The 21,042-nt window shown below is 39.2% G+C and overlaps 1 protein-coding gene across 2 annotated transcripts in view; it reads right to left on the reverse strand.

Annotated features, from left to right (window-relative positions):
- Window positions 1-8,240: 8,240 nt before the first annotated feature.
- Window positions 8,241-21,042, reverse strand: part of LOC124616151 (iron-sulfur cluster co-chaperone protein HscB) — a 39,358-nt gene continuing 26,556 nt past the window's right edge. The window contains exons 3-5 of one of the 2 annotated variants that reach the window (XM_047144431.1): window positions 15,616-15,813; window positions 8,886-8,919; window positions 8,241-8,514 (exon numbers count right to left, since the gene is read on the reverse strand). In XM_047144431.1, the coding sequence (XP_047000387.1) occupies window positions 15,687-15,813 (127 nt within the window). In that variant the 3' untranslated portion in view covers window positions 8,241-8,514; window positions 8,886-8,919; window positions 15,616-15,686. The remainder of the gene's footprint in view (window positions 8,515-8,885; window positions 8,920-15,615; window positions 15,814-21,042) is intronic. The other variant, XM_047144430.1, reaches the window with a different exon arrangement.

A 21,042-nucleotide genomic window follows, 5' to 3' on the forward strand; every position in this document is an offset into this window, starting at 1 on the left:
ATTCAGTTTTCACTGTTGCAATCTGATGTTTCTCCGTGTGTACTTTGGGCATATATATGTATGCCATAGGTGTTTCCTTTATTTTCAAGGCAACTTCAGTAATGGCTCCATCAAAATTCTGTCTTATAAAAGAGTGAGGTTTGTATCTGTCATAGTGGGGTACACAGCATAGTGTAGAGTTTGTAGCTGACCATCTGGTAACCCATAAAGTTGAGGAACATCATCTTCAGTGCAGAGTGGCTGATGAAAATAAGAGGATTCCTCCTCACCTTTCAATGATTTGTGCCCATCTTCAGGGAGATACTGTGGCAAATACTTCCATTTCTTCTATATATTAGAGTGAATAGAATCACACACTATATCTGAGAGACCTATAAATGAGTTTCATGATCTTTTTGTGTCAGCTGCTTCTCCTCCTCTGCTAGTGAATTACATGCAGAACATTTGACACCTTGTACATTGAAGTAATATTCAGGCTGGAATTGAGATACTTCTAGCTATAGTTGTGTGATTCAAGTGAAGGATAACTCAATATGTGCTGGATTCCATCTCCACTCACAAAAAATTTGTGATGTGTGAAATGTGATCAAAAATACCATCTAAGTGTTTCGAAGAAACATCTCTCTCCACAGTTTATCACATTCAAGGTAGACATGAAAAAAAAAATTACTTAAAAAAATATTTTTTCTAGATGAGGGAATAGAACTTAAATTTCTTCAATTTTATATATTCCCTGTTATTCGATCTCTGCACATGGTTTGCAACAAACTGGAGCTGTTGGTTTGAATTTCCATCTTAAAAGCAATGTGTATCTTGATTCAGTGGTCTGCATCAAATAAGAGACAGTCATTTCTTCCCGTTTTCCATTGTTCCAACTAAATCAAAGGCAGTTTACTTTTTTTTTTGCTAGATGTGTTTCACTTCTTTTGTTTATGAACATTCTTCAGTATAACAAACACAAACACACACACAAATTTCAAGCTTTCGCAACCCAAGGTTGCTTCATTAGGAAAGAGGGAAGGAGAGGGAAAGACGAAAGGATGTGGGTTTTAAGGGAGAGGGTAAGGAGTCATTCAAATCCCGGGAGCGGAAAGACTTACCTTGGGGGGGAAAAAGGGACACACACACACACATATCCATCTGCACATAACAGACACAAGCAGACGTGTGTGTGTGTGTGTGTGTGTGTGTGTGTGTGTGTGTGTGTGTGTTATACTATGATATATTTTCTCATATTATTTTGTATTTCCCACATTACAAACAAGTTTTGTGAGGTTCGATTTCAAATGTTGCTAGTCTGTCATCCTGGAGATGTGTTTATTAGGTCTCCTTAATCCAGACAGCCAATTTTAGTAATCTCCCCCCCCCCCCCCCCCTACCCCCCCTCTCCGGCAGGTGGCAGTCTGTCTTTTCCTACATTGTTGATATTCCTATCTGGAATTTCCATTGCTTAATTTATTCTTTCTTTTTGTAATTTTTATACTGAGAATTGAAATAAATTATTTATATTTTTGTATGATATAATTGTACCATTGCAGTGCAGCGACCAAATCTGAGCAGAGGTCTGGTTACTGCACTGGAAGCTATAGCACAGATAATGCTTTACAGATTACCACAGAGAGTACAGTGAATTTAGCTGCAATGACACTAAAGAGTACAGCCATCCCTTGAATATATGGGAGTTAGAACATGCCTCATCTATGATTTGTAATACAATGGGAAAGCCAGATAAAGTGCTTTTTGGTGTAGATCTTTGAACCCATAAAGTTGTCCATCACCATCAGTGTGGTTTCTGAAAGGTTCAAAAGCAATTTATGGTATAGTGTCCAGCCAGGAGCCCCTTCAATACTCCATATTTACAGACAACTTCTTAATCTGATTTTGGAATGATTTCTCAACAGCTGCAATTAATGTAGACTAGAAGTAGGATTGAAAACTGCAGCAATAATTTTTCTTTGATAAATCAAGATAGCAGAGCTGGAATTCTCAGTAAAATTTAGTTCACTGGAAAAGTTAGAGAAATTTAGGATAATTCTGGAAGACTGTTAAGGGCATTGAACTGTTTATTGTTGTGAACGTAAGTAGGCTTCCACAACCAGTGTCATTTTGAATAAAATAATTTTGTGTATTGGGCTGCATCGTCATAAAATACTAAAGCAATTGCCGAAATTTTGACTGACCTGCTGCAGTCCTCTTCAGGGTGGTTAACTGTTGGGCGCTGTTGAATGTCTTCCCATATATACTGGTTTATTTCGGTTATCTGATGTCTAAATACTTTTGCATCAAGAAAAGGAATAGCTTCATCGCTTTCCATTTGTTGTTTGAACTGTATGTTCTGTGTAAGATGTTAAGTTGCTCATAAAACCTGTGTAGTTCTATTTCTCCAGTCGACCATATGACAAATGTGGAGTCTTCGTACTACAGCCAGTAGTGTGGGTGCAGTGGCATGGAATTTAGCACGATCTGTTTGAAAGCTTTCATGAATACGTCAGCCACTACATGTGAAAGGGGGGAGGCCATTACCATTCCATCTATCTGCTCATAAAATTTTCCCTGCCAACTAAAATATGTTGCAGACGAGCACAACCACACCAGGTCGCAGATGTCTGGCAGTATTTGTTCTTGTAGGATGTTGATGGTTTCAGCTAAAGGCACGCTGGTAAACAATGATTTTACATCAAAGCTAACTGTGAGATCCGTAGCTATTACTTGCTGTGAGCTGGTTGAAATGCATAGAATCCTTAGCAAATACCTTGTGTGGCCAACCAGGCTATGTAATTTGTGGGCCAGGCATTTTTCCAGGTAATATGTGGACAAGTTGACCCCATTGACAACAGGTCCCATAGAACAGCGATCTTTGTGAACCGTCAGGACTCAAAATATTTTTGGTGGCACTGGAATTTTCGACATGAGACTCTTACCTGAACAAATTTATTCTAGAAGTCGTGAGTAGGGCTTGCCTCTTCGCTGTGGGAGGTGTCGGCAACCGTGTAGGCAAGGTTCTGCGTCACGGAGGAATCAAACCTATATTCCAGAGTGGCCACAAAATCTGAGATTTGTTTTGGCCCACTAAGGATCCCATGTATGCCCTCCACATTTCAAGCATCTACAAACTTCAGTGTGAATGCAGCATAGTTAGTGATGGTGAAACCAAGAGACCCCCTTAGCGTTCACATATTGGAGAGTGAATGTTACGTACAACTGGACAGAGCACAAAGTCAGCTATAGCTGAACATCACCAGGAATGTGGCTGTACTATCAGTTTTCGAGAAGCTTGTGTTCTTGCTCGGCAGCCTTGGATGCAACAGTGAAAAATATGACACTATTGAAATAATCAAATGCCCTAACGAGGTGTGATTGGAAAGTTTTAAGATTGGATCTGCTATTGCTTATTGGTTTGGTGGGCAGGTACACGGAGGGTGGAGAATGAGTCATTGACTTGTCCTTGAACGTCCTCTGACAGGAAACTGTTTCCTTTATTCAGTTTGTTGTGGCAGCTGGTTGAGTGTAGGTCTGTTAGGGCTTGTTGCCGGATTCTGTATGAAAACGGACATCAAAATGGAGCAATGAGTTTGTGTGAAATTTTGTTTTAAAGTAGGGAAATCAGCTTCGGACACTTATGAACTATTAAAAACAGCTTTTGGAGATAATTGTATGAACCAGTCAAATGTTTTTGTCAGGTTCAACAAATTTAAAAATGGCCACAAATCATTTGAAGATGAACCACAGTTCCACCTAAAAAACGAATGAAAATGTTGTGAAAGTTCACGACTTAGTGCACTCTGATCATAGACTTACAATTAGGGACATTGATGATGAACTTAAATTAAGTTTCTATGCAGTACAGTCAATTTTAACTGAAGATCTGAACATGCATTGAGTGTCCGCGGCAAAGTCTGTCGAAGGTGAAGACAATGTTGGTGATTTTTATTCTACTGGTACTGTGCATTATGAATTTACCCTTGGAGGACAGACAATTAACCTGTCCTTGAGCGTTTGTGCGTAAAGGTGCAGAAGAAAAGGTCTGCATTTTGGTAAGACAGCAGTTGGGTGCTACACCGTGACACTGCTCCGGCTCATTGTGCCTTTTTCAAGCAAGCTGCCACAAAAGCAAGTCTGCAGCAGACCGATGACAATCATAACGTAACACCTCAAGAAATGTTTGAATTCTGTAAAAAACATATCAAAGGAATTACCTGTGTTTTTGAACAATGTGAGGAAATACAAGAAGTCTATGACAGTGTCTTGAAGGAAAGGTACAACACTTGTCGGAATATTAAAGGCACTCGATCTTTTCATTGTTTTGTACCCCATTCACACAACTTACTGAAGTGTAAGATCAAATCAACTTCACCTGATAGTGAACTTCATCAGTGTGGAAAACTTGTACAATTGGTTCTTCAAAATAAAGACATAGTGGCTTGTGCTTACGATGAACAGTGGTGGATTGGCGAAGTTGATAATATTGACTGTCAGAACAAAGATGTACATGTTGTATTTTATTCACCCTCTACGACCAAGGACATCTTTTAAAAAATTGAGAAGGATCAAGTTTGGATGCCACTTTAAAAGTGTACGGAGGAAGCTGTCTCCCATGGAATTTACAACTGTGACTGGGCAAACTTATAATCTAACACCCAAACTGAGTGAACAAAATCCTCAAATGTTCAATGGGCAATGTACTAAAAACCAATAACAGGAGAACAATATAACTTAATTAGTAGGCTTATTTTCAATAAAAATAGTAAGTAATCCTAGATATGATTAAATTATATACTGTAACTGATATATTTTATTCCATAAGCCTTGATATCGCAGATGTTAAAAAACATATTTTTGACTCGTGTTTGTAATTGAATCTCAAAGTTGAAATTTGATATTATAAAGGTCTATTAACTGTGAAATTTTCAGATTTTTATCTGGTCCCCCAACAAAGATATTGCGGGCCACAAAATGGAAAAATTAAAAATCCACTTTTTAAAATAGTGTATTTTTAAGTGTAGCTGCTCACCATTGATACTGTATAAAAAGTAACTATACTATATAGTGTAATAGCAGAAAAAATATTAAAGCTGAGAAATTAATCTTTCTTTGGAAAACTACCATTCAAATATTGAGTTTTTTTTTTAATTTGTGGCTGATAAATTTGAACTATTAAAACTATATTAAAGAATGCATCATAATGATGTTAATTTGTAGTGCAGAGTATGTTGAAATAAATGCATTTTACCTGAAAGGCATAGGACATTGCATGCGGCCTGGAACTAATATGGCTGCCATTTAAAAAAAAATAAATTTAAAACAAAAATATTTTTGTGACTACTAAACTTTGGGGAATTCACCCAGCAAATATAAATTTTTTCTGAGATGGTCAAGCAACCAATTATTTTTTTTCTTGGACCAGTTGGATGGATTGGCCCTATTTAGATCAAGTGTGGTTGATCCGCATGGATGCAAAATGGTACAAATAACACATGGAAGTAACAAGGACTTGCAAAATGGATTATAGAGATGTTCATGTTCAGTCCCACTTGTTGCAACATTTGATATTGCTTTGAATGAGCCAATACTGATATGTCACTTCAGGTGGCAGAAATCGAAAACGGAAGATAGTCAAAGAAAAATGTTCAGATTTGTGTAATCTTTTCCAGTCATACCAACTGTACTGTTCAGTATTCACACGTGTCGTCATTTTCTCCTAAAGTGGATCTTTTTCATTATGTGCTCTCGCAATGAAAAACAAAGTATGTCTCCACTGTCACCCATTCCAAGGAAAGGTGATGTAGTTGTCCAATTGCAATACACTGCAGATAAATTTCCCTTAAAACAATGATCAAATGTAGATCACCCTAATTATCACTTTAAAATAAGGAGGCTAATTAGATAACACAAGACAACAAATTTGAACTTAGTGTCTCACTTTATTCTGTACTAAATCACAATTTCTAAAATCTAATCAGAAATGTTCCACCATGTACCAATTTTTCTGGAGAAGATACGCCACACACATCTATTTCGAGAAACTTTGAAACGACTCGTTAATAGTACAGGAGGAATATGTAGTTGATTAATATTCAGATCATCTAATAAAAGTAATTGTTTATATATAAAAACAAAGATGAGGTGACTTACCGAACAAAAGCGCTGGCAGGTCGATAGACACACACAAACACAAACATACACACAAAATTCAAGCTTTCGCAACAAACTGTTGCCTCATCAGGAAAGAGGGAAGGAGAGGGGAAGACGAAAGGAAGTGGGTTTTAAGGGAGAGGGTAAGGAGTCATTCCAATCCCGGGAGCGGAAAGACTTACCTTAGGGGGAAAAAAGGACAGGTATACACTCGCACACACGCACATATCCATCCACACATACAGACACAAGCAGACATATTTAAAGACAAAGACAAACTCTTTGTCTTTAAATATGTCTGCTTGTGTCTGTATGTGTGGATGGATATGTGCGTGTGTGCGAGTGTATACATGTCCTTTTTTCCCCCTAAGGTAAGTCTTTCCGCTCCCGGGATTGGAATGACTCCTTACCCTCTCCCTTAAAACCCACTTCCTTTCGTCTTCCCCTCTCCTTCCCTCTTTCCTGATGAGGCAACAGTTTGTTGCGAAAGCTTGAATTTTGTGTGTATGTTTGTGTTTGTGTGTGTCTATCGACCTGCCAGCGCTTTTGTTCGGTAAGTCACCTCATCTTTGTTTTTATATATAATTTTTCCCACGTGGAATGTTTCCTTCCATTATATTGATATCAAAAGTAATTGTTTGTTTTACAAAATGAAAATAGTATGAGAAAGCTGAATAAAGCTTCAAATATACTTACAGGTTAGAAACTGTTCCTGGATGCTTTCCATCTGTGGGTGGGTGGGTGGGTGGATGGATGGATGATGATGAAACTTCTTGTCTAGCATTAATATCTTGGGGAAATCGCTCACCATGTTTGTCACTCCCACAAAGAGTTCATGGGTATGCCAGTGACACAAGAAACAGCAAAATTTTGTGTAACCAGTATGCATTCCCAGTAGTAGTCCCCGAACATTGATCCTTTAATTGAAGGGAATGGGCCACTGGTATCATAGGTATCTTGTTCCCATTACATAAGAGAACAGCTTTGAGACTACTCTTTGAGGAATCTTTAAATTCCTTTACTACTTCTGGATTGTGAATCATCCCGAATTTTGTAAGCAGCCCATTTATGTCATTACAATATACCGCGACCTGTGTCATTGAGAAAGAGAGTGGATAGACCAAGCTGTCGTGTACAGAATGAAATACTAGTGTTTGGTTGTAACAGGTTCTTTTCTTGAAGATGAGTCCCAAGTAACTCTGCTTCCCTCTTTGAAAGATTTGGATCTCTTACACGGTTGTACAATTCTGCCTGCAACAGTGGCTGCAGATGGCATGTACTCAGGATCTTCATGATCTATTGGTCTATCACTAACATTGTCTGTTGGTGATTTTGAAACGGCAAATTGCAAATTTGTATAAGAAACTGTGTGTTTCTATTTACTTGAGACTTCTTTTACTTTTGTTAAACAAAAGTAGCAATCTGTAATGTGGTTTGTTTCCTCCACAACTGTGGTATGGCATAGATGGATGGGTTCCATGCAACCAGTCTCTTAAGCAGTGGAAGCTATGAGAAACAACTCTTCTGTGTTGCCCAAGAGTTTGACAGATGTCAGACTTAGTAGTATCCTTGCCACACACACACACACACACACACACACACACACACAAATATTTGGTGAATTAACACACTTGCAAGCCATCGCTGAGTGGAAGTAACGTGATCATGTACAAACAATATTCTTCATGTCAGTGGATGCACACACATCAAGAATCCATACTGTTTGATCTCACAGTGAGATACTAGATTGACAACTGCATCTTTCCTTTACCCCCCTCCCCAAGCAATAATATTCCTAAAATAACAACTGTGATAAGTGCTGCAACAAAATAAAGACCACTGATATGCAGATAAAATTGCGTTTCCAGAAGAAAGTTTAGAGGATAATGGATTTCACCATTGTCATCAGGGAACGTAACTCTGTAATCACCACATATTTTTGTTGTGTGACAAATTTCATTGTCAAACTGTGCAATGGATGATGAGGGAACTATTCTGCTAACTGAATCAATCCTAAACAACATGCAGGAAACACCACTGCAATGTGTGTCGTGTCACTTTAGAAAGTGAGGCAGACTGCTTATTAAAGAAACTTTCAAACAACTATATAGGACAAAATATTTTTATTTTCTCAGATACAAAACTTTACAAAAATCAAGAAAATGAGAAAGATAACAAAATGCACCGCTTTTCTGGACAAATCTGCTGGCAGCATCTATTAAATAACAGATTCACAATTGAGAAATACAAAATATGCCTTCAGCCACTTCCCGATTCTTATTTAGATGGCAATTATAATGCATGAATATCAGGTTAGCCTTTCTTTCATTGTGGAGATCTACAGTCTTCTAAGTGTGCTAGTTGCTGCTGTAGCAGTGAGTACTGAAAAACAAAAAAAACACAAAATTAAAATTTTTGGCATAGAGGAGGAATGTCTATTTGCTACCATATTGTAACTGCTTTGGCCAAAACACAAATTAGTATAAAATTTTGAATAATTTCAAAAGTATGGGCAATTTTAAGCTTTGAAGCTATCAAATAGCAGACAACATATGTGAGCAAAATTTATTATCCACACTGAAAACTATCATTTGCAAAATGATTTATTATACACTAAATTAACACTTCCCTTTGCCCTTGGTCTTGACCCAACTCCTGCCAGTCATAGTGACTATGAAACTGAATTTAAAAATGCTAGTAAGTTGTGTACGTAATACACATTAAGATGATACTGAATCCTTTATGGTACTCACAATGCTTTTCAGGCATAGCCCATCATTGGATAACCTGGTAACAAACAATAAAGAGAAATGCAAATAGCGCTATACAATACAGCTTTACCGAAGAAATGAGGTTATATAAATCTCTAATGAAATTAATTGTACACAATTTTGAAGAGTGTAAGTACATACATTTAAGATCATATGCACTGACAACAATGTTGAATAATATTCGTACAAATGTCAAGCAGAACATATGCTGTAGTATGCAAGAAGTAAACCTAACCAATAGCTGACTACAGTTACAGTGAGAAGACACCACTAATTGAGCCATAGTGTAAGCTCGTATCACTAGAGAGCAGCACTTTTGATGTTTAAAACAAAATGTTACTATAAAATAAAAAAAGCTCAATCAACCCTAATATGCTATGTCAAATGTACAACCATTATAATAGTAGTACAAGGCATTTACAACAATGTCACTTAGAATCACATTCGGTATGTATGATTTGTTGATAATTTCAGTAGAAGGCATTTCATATCAACACCAAGTTAATTAAAATAAATATTTTGTTTTTACCAGCAAAGTTGTGTACGAAAGTCACAAGTGTTTTAACACAATGCAAGAGTGCAGGTTTCACAAAACAAACTTACTGTTACAAGTCATCTTTACATTTGCAATATGACTTACGAACAAATCATAGCAAATCCGGTTCTATTGACATTTTAAGTCTAATGTCTTGTGCTATACTTGTTTTACAACTGATCTTGCACATTAGTGCTGACTGAGCTTTCATTTTACAGTAGCATTTTAATTTTAAATGTCATCAGAAGTGCTGCACTCTATCAATATGAGCTTAGTTATTGCACCTTTAGCAGTGCCTTGACACTAACTGTAGTCAGCTACTGGTTAGGTCTACAGCCTACTTCTTGTATATAACAGCACAAGTTTTGCTTGACACTTACAGACATTATTCAATGTGCCTGACAATGCATATAATCTTAGATTGTATGTACTTATAATGTAATTGGATAGATAAAAAGTCTACTCGCCAAGCTGCAGCAGGAGAACACACACATAAAAGGTTATACTTATGCAAGCTTTAGGAGTCAGTAGCTCCTCCTCCTGACACAAGGGGTGAAGGGAAAAGGACTGGTGAAGTTCAGGAAAAGGGGCAGATTTCAGAAAAATCACACAGAACTGCAGGTCAGGGGAGACTTAACGGACGGAATGAAAAAGAAAGACTGATTGTTGGGGACTGCACCAGACGAGATTTGGAAGTGTGATAGCTTGAGAGTGGAAGACAGAGATTAATGCAAAAACGTTGTGCACGAGTTAATAAGAGTGAAAAGCTAAGTGCATTCAATACAACGGAGGTGGGAGAGTGGTGGCAAAAAACAGACAGGTCAAAAAATGAAAGATGTAGAAAACTAAAATGGAGTAATGAAAGGAGTAGTTGTGAAGAAATGCTGAGACAGAAGAAATTAAGGCCAGGTGGGTGGTAAGAACCAAGGACATGTAATGCTAGTTCCCACTTGCAGAGGTCTGAAAAACTGGTGCCTGGGGGGAATCTAGACGGCACTTGTGGTGAAACAAGACCGAGGTCACAACTGCCATATTGTAGAGCATGGAGATAGTCATGTCGATGTAAAAGACCAGTGTTCACATAAAAGATGGTATAGGACACGTGCCATTTCACAGGCTCCTCTTCCTTTAATAGAATACATTTTGCCAACTACAAGGGTGGTATAGGTGGTAGTAGAATGGTGCATAGGCAAGTCTTGCACTGGGGACAGTGGCATGGGTAGGAGCCATGTGTGCAGAAGGAGCATAGGGTCTGATACAGACATTGTGAAGATTGGGAGGGCGACAGATAACTATACTACGTGTGGTGGAAAAAATCTCAGACGGAATGGATCGAATTTCTGGGCTTGAGTTCAGAAAGTCATTGCTTTGTTGAAGTAGCTGATTAATACATTCAAGACCAGTATAATACTGAGTGAGAATTGGTGTGCTCCAACTTGACGGATCAGCAGTACTAGGATTGGATGTGATGGCAGGGAAAATCTGCTTTGGAACTAGACTGGTGGAGTAATTCATCCGGTGAAGACTGAGGTGAAAATGGTAGTGTATTGCTGTAAAGAATCCACATCCAAACAAATATGTTTGCTTTGAATGCCAATGTAGTATGTTTGACATGGAAACAAAAGCACCCTTTCCATGTCAAACATTCCCTCTCATACAGCATTGGCATTCGAGGCAAAGGTACTGTTGTTTGTTTGTAGATGTAATGCAGACAGATGTGTGTAGCTGGCCTTCAGTACTACATACATAATAGATCTGCTATTCAACTTGATAATTAACAATTGCAATACATTTATTATCTTTGACATTTCATGTGCTTAGATTTCTTGAAGCCCTTTCTTCCTCACTGCCCATCCTATGGAACTCCTATCCCCACCTCAGCAGGTAGCGTCTTCTGACTACTATCCACTTCCAGACAGTCACTGGATTGTTAGCTTGGTACCAGCCTTTACAATTTAAAACTCCTTACCACTTATTGAGTACTCTTAGCCACAAACACCTTTTCTCTGAATATGTATTTAGGGACGGGATGTATCACTACACTTTCGCACTTATCTCTCTAACCTGTGACTCCTACCCCTGTGACTGTCCTCGTTGCAAGACTTGCCATATGCAACCTCCTACCACCACCTATACCACTTCTGTAACTGGCAAAACAAAGTTTTGCAGCACCTTGGTTCCAAGAGTACTGGAAACTGTACAGAAAATTGGAATAAAGATAAACATAAACATCATTTCCGCCGTTTTTATTGCTCATGGAAACCACACATTGCATGTTGTACCACCAGCAAGACCTTCAGAGGTGGTGGTCAAGATCGTTGTACACACCGGTACCTCTAATACCCAGTAGCACGACCTCTCGCACTGATGCGTGCCTGTATACGTTGTGGCATACTATTCACAAGTTCGTCAGGGCACTGTTGGTCCTGATTGTCCCACTCCTCAATGGCTATTTGGCATAGATCCCTCAGAGTGGTTGGTGGGTCATTTCATCCGTCAACAGCCCTTTTCAATCTATCCCAGGCATGTTCTATAGGGATCATGTCTGGAGACATGCTGGCTACTCTACTCAAGCAATGTTATCATGAAGGAAATCATTCACAAGATGTGCATGATGGCACGAATCGTCGTCCATGAAGATGAATGCCTTGCCAATGTGCTTATGATATGGTTGCACTATCTGTCAGAGGATAGCATTCACTTATCGTACAGCCGTTGCTGCGCCTTCCATGACCACCAGCGGCATACATCGGCCCCACATAATGCCACATCAAAACATCAGCAAACCTCCACCTTGCTGCACTCGCTGGACAGTGTGTCTAAGGCGTTCAGCCTGACACGGTTGCCTCCAAACACATCTCCGACGATTGTCTGGTTGAACACATATGCAACACTCATCGGTGAAGAGAATGTGATGACAATCCCGAACGGTCCATTCGGTATGTTGTTGGACCCATCTGCACCGCGCTGCTTGGTGTCGTGAATGCAAAGACGGACCTTGCCATGGACGTCGGGAGTGAAGTTGCGCATCACGCAGCCTATTGCACACAGTTTGAGTCGTAAAACGACGTCCTGTGGTTGCCGAAAAGAATTATTAAACATAGTGGCATTGCTGTCAGGGTTCCTGTGAGCCTAATCCATGGGTGGTGGTCATCCACTGCAGTAGTAGCCCTTGGGCGGCCCGAGCAAGGCATGACATCGACAGGCACTCTCTCTCTGTATCTCCTCCATGTCCGAACAACATCGCTTTGGTTCATTCTGAGACGTCTGGACACTTCCCTTGTTGAGAGCCCTTCCTGGCACAAACTAACAATGCGGATGCAATCGAACTGCAGTATTGACTGTCTAGGCATGGTTGAACTACAAACAACATGTACTTCCTGAAGGAATGACTGGAACTGATCGGCTGTCGGACCCCCTCCGTGTAATAGGCGCTGCTCATGCATGTTTGTTTACATCTTTGGGTGGGTTTAGTGACATCTCTGAACAGTCAAAGGGCCTGTGTCTGTGATACAATATCCACATTGACATGGCCCAGTTAGTGGCTGACGCTACAGATATTTATTTATGGAAATATAAAGTACAATCACCAACAAATTTTACATATTCACATACACCTTTAACTTTTATCCAAATAAATACAGATTTATTAGGATTAAGTTTTCTTTTGTTACGTGTATACAGTACAAGTGGAGAAGTAGAGTCATAAACAGATTTACCGAAGTCTTTATTAGCAATTTCAAAACATGTGATAGGTACGATACGAAATTGTATCTCTATCATTAAAACTTTCTAGTCCAGGTACACTTGGAACTCCGCTACCACCTCTTACTATGGCAACTGTGAACCATCTATTCCCACGAGAAAAAGGCGTTTATGTCCAAACTAAAATTAAGAGTACATCCAAGAAACACACATGGTCCATCAACGAGCGCGTTCGCTGCAACACTCTTCACTGGAATGCAATTTTTCTTGTTGCCTGTAGTTGTTAGTTACGAGACCGAGGACTCAAGGATGCAACAGTTTTGTTATGTAAACACTCTTATCTCTTGGTGTTGGCGGCGCGCCAGCGGGACGCGCACACCTAGTATGGCTAGTGTGCGCGTCCGGGATAATGTTCTGCTGGCCACTGCGAAAACTCTAAGTCTTTATCTAAGTTCAATGTCCCCCCACTCTATATAAGCGAGCGTGCTCTCGTGCTACGCTCAGTCTCTGTCTTGCTGCTGCACAGGCAACTGCATTGAACGCCGCCAACATGCCTTACAGGAGATAACGGCCCCATTGTCGCACAACAGTTTACAAATATATAGAAAATATTGAACTAACAACAACTATAGGCGGCAAGAAAAATCGCATTCCAGTGAAGAGTGTTGCAGCGAACGCGCTCGTTGATGGACCATGTGTGTTTCTTGGATGTACTTGTAATTTTAGTTTGGACATAAACGATACTTTTTCTCATGGGAATGAATGGTTCACCGTTGCCATAGTAAGAGGTGGTAGCGGAGTTCCAAGTGTACCTGGACTTGAAAGTTTTAATGATAGAGATATATAATTACGTATCGTACCTATCATGTTTGAAATTGCTAATAAAGACTTTGGTAAATCTGTTTATGACTCTACTTCTCCACTTGTACTGTATACACGTAACAAAAGAAAACTTAATCCTAATGGATATTCATGAGTTCTGGGAACCAGGGTGACGCATAACTTTTTTTGATGTGTGCGCTACCAATAAAACATACTATACCACCTGTGAAATGACGTCATATACCAGCTGTCACGTAAACTTTGTTCAGCCTTTTACATCGCCATGACTACCTCCGAGTTATCAGTTACTGATGAATGGGCATAGGCAGAGGATGTATTCCAGCAACACACAATATCCTGTTGCAGAGAATGCTCTACAATGTGACAGTTGTGACCTTGGTGCCTGTTTCACCACACACGCCATCTGGATTCTTCCCCCAGACACGAGTTTCTCAGAACTCTGCAGGTGGGAACTAGCACTACATGTCCGTGGTTCTTGCCATCCACCTGGCCTTAGTTTAAATTAATTTCTTCTTTCTCGGCATGCCTTCAGAATAACTACTCCTTCCTTCACACCGTTTTAGTTTGCTACATCTTTCATTTTCCGACATGTCTATGTTTCACCACCACCCTCCCACCTCTGTTATATACAATGCACTTAAGCTTTTTCACTCTTATTAACTCAAATGTTTTTGCAGTAATATCTGCCTTGCATATTACAGTGCCTTGCACCTTAAAGCTCTCAGGTTTTCAAATCTCGTCCGACGTAGTCCCCAACAATCAGTCTTTCCTTCTGATCCCATCCGTTAAGTCTACCTGACCTGCGGTTTGGGGTGACTTTTTCAGAACCTACCCCTTTTTCCTAAACCTCTCCAGTCCTTTTCCTTCATACCTCTTCCTTCCCCTTCAACCATCCTGCCAGGAAGAGGAGTCACTGGCTCCAAAAGCTTGCACAAGTATAACCTTCTTTTACGTGTGTGTTCTCCTGCCGCCCTTTGGTGAGTAGATTTTTTTTATCTATCCAGTAACATTATATTGTGAAAAATTGGTTATTTTCAATGGAATGTAGTTACATTCTTCAAAACTGAGTACAATTTATTAATTTCATTAGAGGTTTATATAACCCCATTTCTAGGTAAATCTGTATTGTACAGTACCATTATTTGCATTTCTCATTATTATTTGTTGCCAGGTCATCTGATGGTGAGCTTGGCGTGAGGCAAGTCAAAAGCACAATAAAGGATTCTATACCATCAGGATCTGTATTACACGACTTGCCAACGTTTTTAAAACCATGTTCGTTTTTAAAACCATGTTCATAGTTACTCTAATTACAGTTGCACACTTCTACCAGGATTTCAGGTCCATTTTACAAGTCATAGTGGCATTTCAGGGTACCAATAGACAGAAACTATCACAAATATTAAAATGTATAACTGCGTATGATTTATCATTTATTGTTGAAAATTCTCAATCTACACATTTTGATGTAAGATGGCAAAATAGGTATAACACATTCTTCATATTACATTAGGAGGAAAACCTCATTAAATAGACATTTCAAATGATACAATACAAATAGTATTGTTCTCTCTGTGATTTTTGAAGTTGTTTCAGTACAACAAAATTCTTATTTTCTAAATGGCTTACCTTCGCAACAGGAAGTGCTGATATTTATTACTGACTGTTTTAATATCAAGATTTCAAATAACTGATATCAGTCATTCAAAACCGAATTTTTGCCTTTTTTCCTTTATTTTAGATTCTGCTGTCGAATAATATTTCATTCTCACAAGGATGCGCTTTGCTTTCTCCATGTCTCCTTCAGCAAATGAACTTGATAAATCTCTGTAAACAAAATTTCTCAGTTGAAATACTGAGAACCTAATTATGATGTTTATTTACATTGTAAAAAACATGAAAGTTTAAAATGAAAGGTGAGAAATTCATTACATAGGAGGCACAAACTTAACTGCCAAAAAACTGAATCTTTGCCGAATAATCCATAAGTTGTTTCATTGGTGCCAGTTAAAGGATAAAATAGAGAAAAAAATTATTACTATAATACACACAATAGGGCATGGAAACTTTCAACTTCTACTTGACTATGACGCAATTCACAAATGACGCCTAGCAGTCAACGTTTTCTATGTGACCATTCCAATTTAAGCTGTTCATAATTGTAGTTCCTACGTATTTACACCTTTTAATTTGGGGGTTGATCATATAACAGATTGCTTTTAGAGCTCTCGAGATTGGTTCTGATCTTCTGATGGCTTTACTAGACCAGGATTTCCCATACTGTGTTCCATGGAATACTGGGGTTTGTGAAAAGTGAATAAGTCCTCAAAGAAAAACTATTAACAACATGGCTTTTTAAAATTTTATTATTGCTTTGTTATTAGTTAAGATTTAAAATTGAAGTAATCACAGAATAAAACAAGTTCATTTTTTAAAAATTTATTAGCCTTCAAAATAAACCAGGTGTTCCACCAAATACATCGAAGTACCAGCACTGTCAAACAGTTCCATCAGAGGAAAATTTCGGTATCTCTTGTACTAGACAGTCAATGACAGCATCCTCTGCAAACAATCGAAAGGGGATACTCAGATTTGTCCTAAATTGTTTATATACAGGGTGATTATAATTCAAGTTAAACTTTCAAAATGCTGTAGAAATAACACCACTGGTCAGAATAACGTCAAACTGCAATGGAATATTATCGGAGAGGGGGGAAAATGTATGTCAGAAGGTGGAAAAAAAATAAAATAAAATAAAATAAAAATAAAAAAAGAATAGTGCGAAAACTGATCAATAGATGCCAAACGTAAATGAAAACACCTGTCACGTGCATGACTCACTGAAGTTTTCCTCCTTTCGCGTCTGCGACGTTCATCATGACTGTCTCAATGCAGGATCACACTCTGCTTGTAAAACTGTATTACAAGAATTATGACTGTGCACATGTTGCTCTGCAGATGTTCCGGACACCGAAGGGTTTGAAAAAAGGCATTGGTCTGATGACTACCATGAGTCTGGAGAAAATGATTCGGAAATTCGAAAAGATGGGTTCTTTTGGTCTGCAACCTGGTACAGGGAGGAAACAAATTGATTCGATGTCAGTGGAAGCAGTGGCCACAGCAAAGCAGGAGGAGACGAGTGGTTGTATGCAAACATGTAGTGCATGGAGAATTGCCTGAACATTGGACATACCCATGAGTATGGTGCTTAAAATACTACAAAACATCCTTCTTTGCTATCCGTTCAAAATTACCCGTGTGCACGAGATGCTTCCTGTTTACCTGCCAGCAAGCAAGATCTTTGCTTTAGAATTTCTTGCTCACATGGAACTGGACAATGATTGGCCATGGAAGATTTTGTGGACAGATGAAGCCCACTTCCATCTGACAGGATATGTCAGTACACAGAATTGTCGAATATGGGCAACGGAAAACCCACACATAAATCACCCAGTACCACTTATCCTGAAAAAGGCCACTGTGTGGTGCGGGTTTACAGCATCATTTATCATAGGGCCATATTCTTATTGAAGTGACGACAGGTGCTTCCGGTGCTGTTACCTGTACCATCACTGGTAAGCGCTACGAGTGTCTTGTGCAACCAGGTCATTACAGCTCTCCAACAGTGTGGATGGGATCATTTTTATCCAATAGGGCACACCTCTGCACATTGTAAATCCAGTTAAGCAGCTGCTGAAGCGACATTTTGGAAATGCTAGAATTATCAGCAGCCATTTTGGAAATGCTAGAATTATCAGCAGCCATTTCCCAGCAACCTGGCCGTCCCGATCACCTGATCTTAATCTGTGTGACTTCTGGTTGTGGGGCTCTCTGAAAGATGATGTGTTCAGTATTCCGATTACAAACTTAGCTGCATTGAAGGTATGCATTGCGCAACATTCTGAATGTGATCCTGGAAAAACTTCAATCAGTTGTGGAACATGCTGTTTCTCAATTTCAACTTGTTGCAAGTCACACAGAAATTAATAATCCAATTTGATTTCGATTGATACTTTTTATGCAGTTTTTTGGCTCAGGACAATTAAAAACTGATTTTCCCATCCGATGTGATATGACCTTGCCGTGGTGGATGGGCTTACGTAACTAACAGTATCACACCTGTACACCCATGCACACTGAATAGTACAGTTTGTTTAACATCAAACGTACACCTTAGGCATTGTACGATTCATTTGCCATTCGTAGTCTACCACTATTAAATTATGATGCTTACTGCGCCATCGATTGCTACATTTTGTAACTACTTATTTTTCTTCTGCCACATGTTTTCCCTCTTATTTATACAGCGGTTTGAAAGTTTAATAATCACTCTGTAGGTTAAGAATAATACTTCCCTGGGAGACACCAGATATCATCACTTCTGCTTTACTTGAAGACGTTGCATAAATTACTATATATGATATGATCTTTCCAAAAGGAAATCGCTAATCCAGTCACAATACTGAGATGGTATTCCATAAGCACGGAATTTGATTTGAAGTCCCTTGTGAGGAACATTGTCAAAAGAGTTCTGGAAATCTATATTCAATTTGAGATCCCCTGTTGATACCACAAATTACTTCGTGTGAATAAAAAGCTATTTGTGTTTCACAAGAGCAATATTCTCTGAATCCGTGATGATTGATTGTAAGTAGATTGTTTTCTTAGAGGTAATTCATGACGTTTGAACACAGTACATATTCCAAAATTCTACTGCAAATCAAAGTCAGTGATATGGGTCCAGAATTCAGTGGAAGAGTCATTTCCTTTCTTGGGTGTTGGTGTGACCAGTGCAACTTTTCAGGCATGGATCTTTCATAAAGCGAGCAGTTGTGTATGACTGCTAAGCATGAAGCTGTTATATCAACATACTCTGAAAGGAACATAACTAGTACAAACTGAGGTGGCCAAACTCATGGGATACCTCCTAATATCTTGTCAGACCACCTTTTGCCCAGCATAGTGCGGCAACTCGATGTGGCATGGACACCAAATCTCAGGAACTCCCCTGCAGAAATGCTAAGCCATGGTTTGCAAAAGTGTTGCTGGTGCAGGAGTTTGTGCACGAACTGACCTCTTTATTATGTCCCTAAGTGTTCAATGTCGGGGGATCTGGGTGGTTAAATCATTTCCTCGAATTATCCAGCATGTTCTTCAAACCAATCGCAAGCAATTGGGACCCAGTGACATTGTTATTTTGGAATATGTTGTTGTTGTTGTGGTCTTCAGTCCTGAGACTGGTTTGATGCAGCTCTCCATGCTACTCTATCCTGTGCAAGCTTTTTCATCTCCCAGTACCTACTGCAACCTACATCCTTCTGAATCTGCTTAGTGTATTCATCTCTTGGTCTCCCTCTACGATTTTTACCCTCCATGCTGCCCTCCAATACTAAATTGGTGATCCCTTGATGCCTCAGAACATGTCCTACCAACCGATCCCTTCTTCTGGTCAAGTTGTGCCACAAACTTCTCTTCTCCCCAATCCTATTCAATACTTCCTCATTAGTTATGTGATCTACCCATCTAATCTTCAGCATTCTTCTGTAGCACCACATTTCGAAAGCTTCTATTCTCTTCTTGTCCAAACTATTTATCGTCCATGTTTCACTTCCATACATGGCTACACTCCATACAAATACTTTCAGAAATGACTTCCTGACACTTAAATCAATACTGGATGTTAACAAATTTCTCTTCTTCAGAAACGCTTTCCTTGCCATTGCCAGCCTACATTTTATAGCCTCTCTACTTCGACCATCATCAGTTATTTTGCTCCCCAAATAGCAAAACTCCTTTACTACTTTAAGTGCCTCATTTCCTAATCTAATTCCTTCAGCATCACCTGACTTAATTAGACTACATTCCATTATCCTTGTTTTGCTTTTGTTGATGTTCATCTTATATCCTCCTTTCAAGACACTGTCCATTCCATTCAACTGCTCTTCCAAGTCCTTTGCTGTCTCTGACAGAATTACAATGTCATCGGCGAACCTCAAAGTTTTTATTTCTTCTCCATGAATTTTAATACCTACTCCGAATTTTTCTTTTGTTTCCTTTACTGCTTGCTCAATATACAGATTGAACAACATCGGGGAGAGGCTACAACCCTGTCTTACTCCCTTCCCAACCACTGCTTCCCTTTCATGTCCCTCGACTCTTATAACTGCCATCTGGTTTCTGTACAAATTGTAAATAGCCTTTCGTTCCCTGTATTTTACCCCTGCCACCTTTAGAATTTGAAAGAGAGTATTCCAGTCAACATTGTCAAAAGCTTTGGAATATGAAGTACACAAATAAGAATGGTCTTCAAGTAGCCAACCATAACAATTCCCAGTCAACAATCAAGGCTTCAAACGTGGAATAGTAGTTGGAGCTAGATGTAAGGGACATTCCATTTCAGAAATTGTTACTAAATTCAATATTGTGAGATCCACAGTTGTCAAGAGTATGCCAAGAACATCAAATCAGGTATTACCTCTCACTACAGGCAATGCAGTGGCCAACAGCCTTCACTTAACAACTGAGACCAGTGGCATTTGCGTATAATTGTCCGTGCTAACATACAAGCAACATTGTGTGAGATAAGTGCAGAAACAAACCCAGTTACACCAGAGGACCCAGTCCATTCAATGTAAACAACAACCCACATCATTATGAGGCCACTTCCAGTTTGCACAGTGCCTTGTTGACAACTTGGGTGCATGGCTTCATGGGGCTTGCACCACATTCAAACCATACCAACAGCTCTTACCAACGGAAATCAGGGCTCATCTGACCAGGCCACAGTTTTCCAGTGTCCAACCAATATGGTCATGAGCCCAGGAGATGTGGTGCAGGCATTGTCATGCTGTTAGAAAATGCCAAATTTCACTTCACTGTCCTAACACATATATTCGTTGTACATCCTATGTTTGTTTCTGTGGTTATCTCACACAATGTTGCTTGCATGTTAGCACAGACAATTATACGCAAATGCCACTGGTCTCAGTTGTTAAGTGAAGGCTGTTGGCCACTGCATTGCCTGTAGTGAGAGGTAATGCCTGATTTGATGTTCTT

Source organism: Schistocerca americana, chromosome 5 (genome assembly GCF_021461395.2).
Source record: "Schistocerca americana isolate TAMUIC-IGC-003095 chromosome 5, iqSchAmer2.1, whole genome shotgun sequence".
Classification (NCBI taxonomy): Eukaryota; Metazoa; Arthropoda; class Insecta; order Orthoptera; family Acrididae; genus Schistocerca; species Schistocerca americana.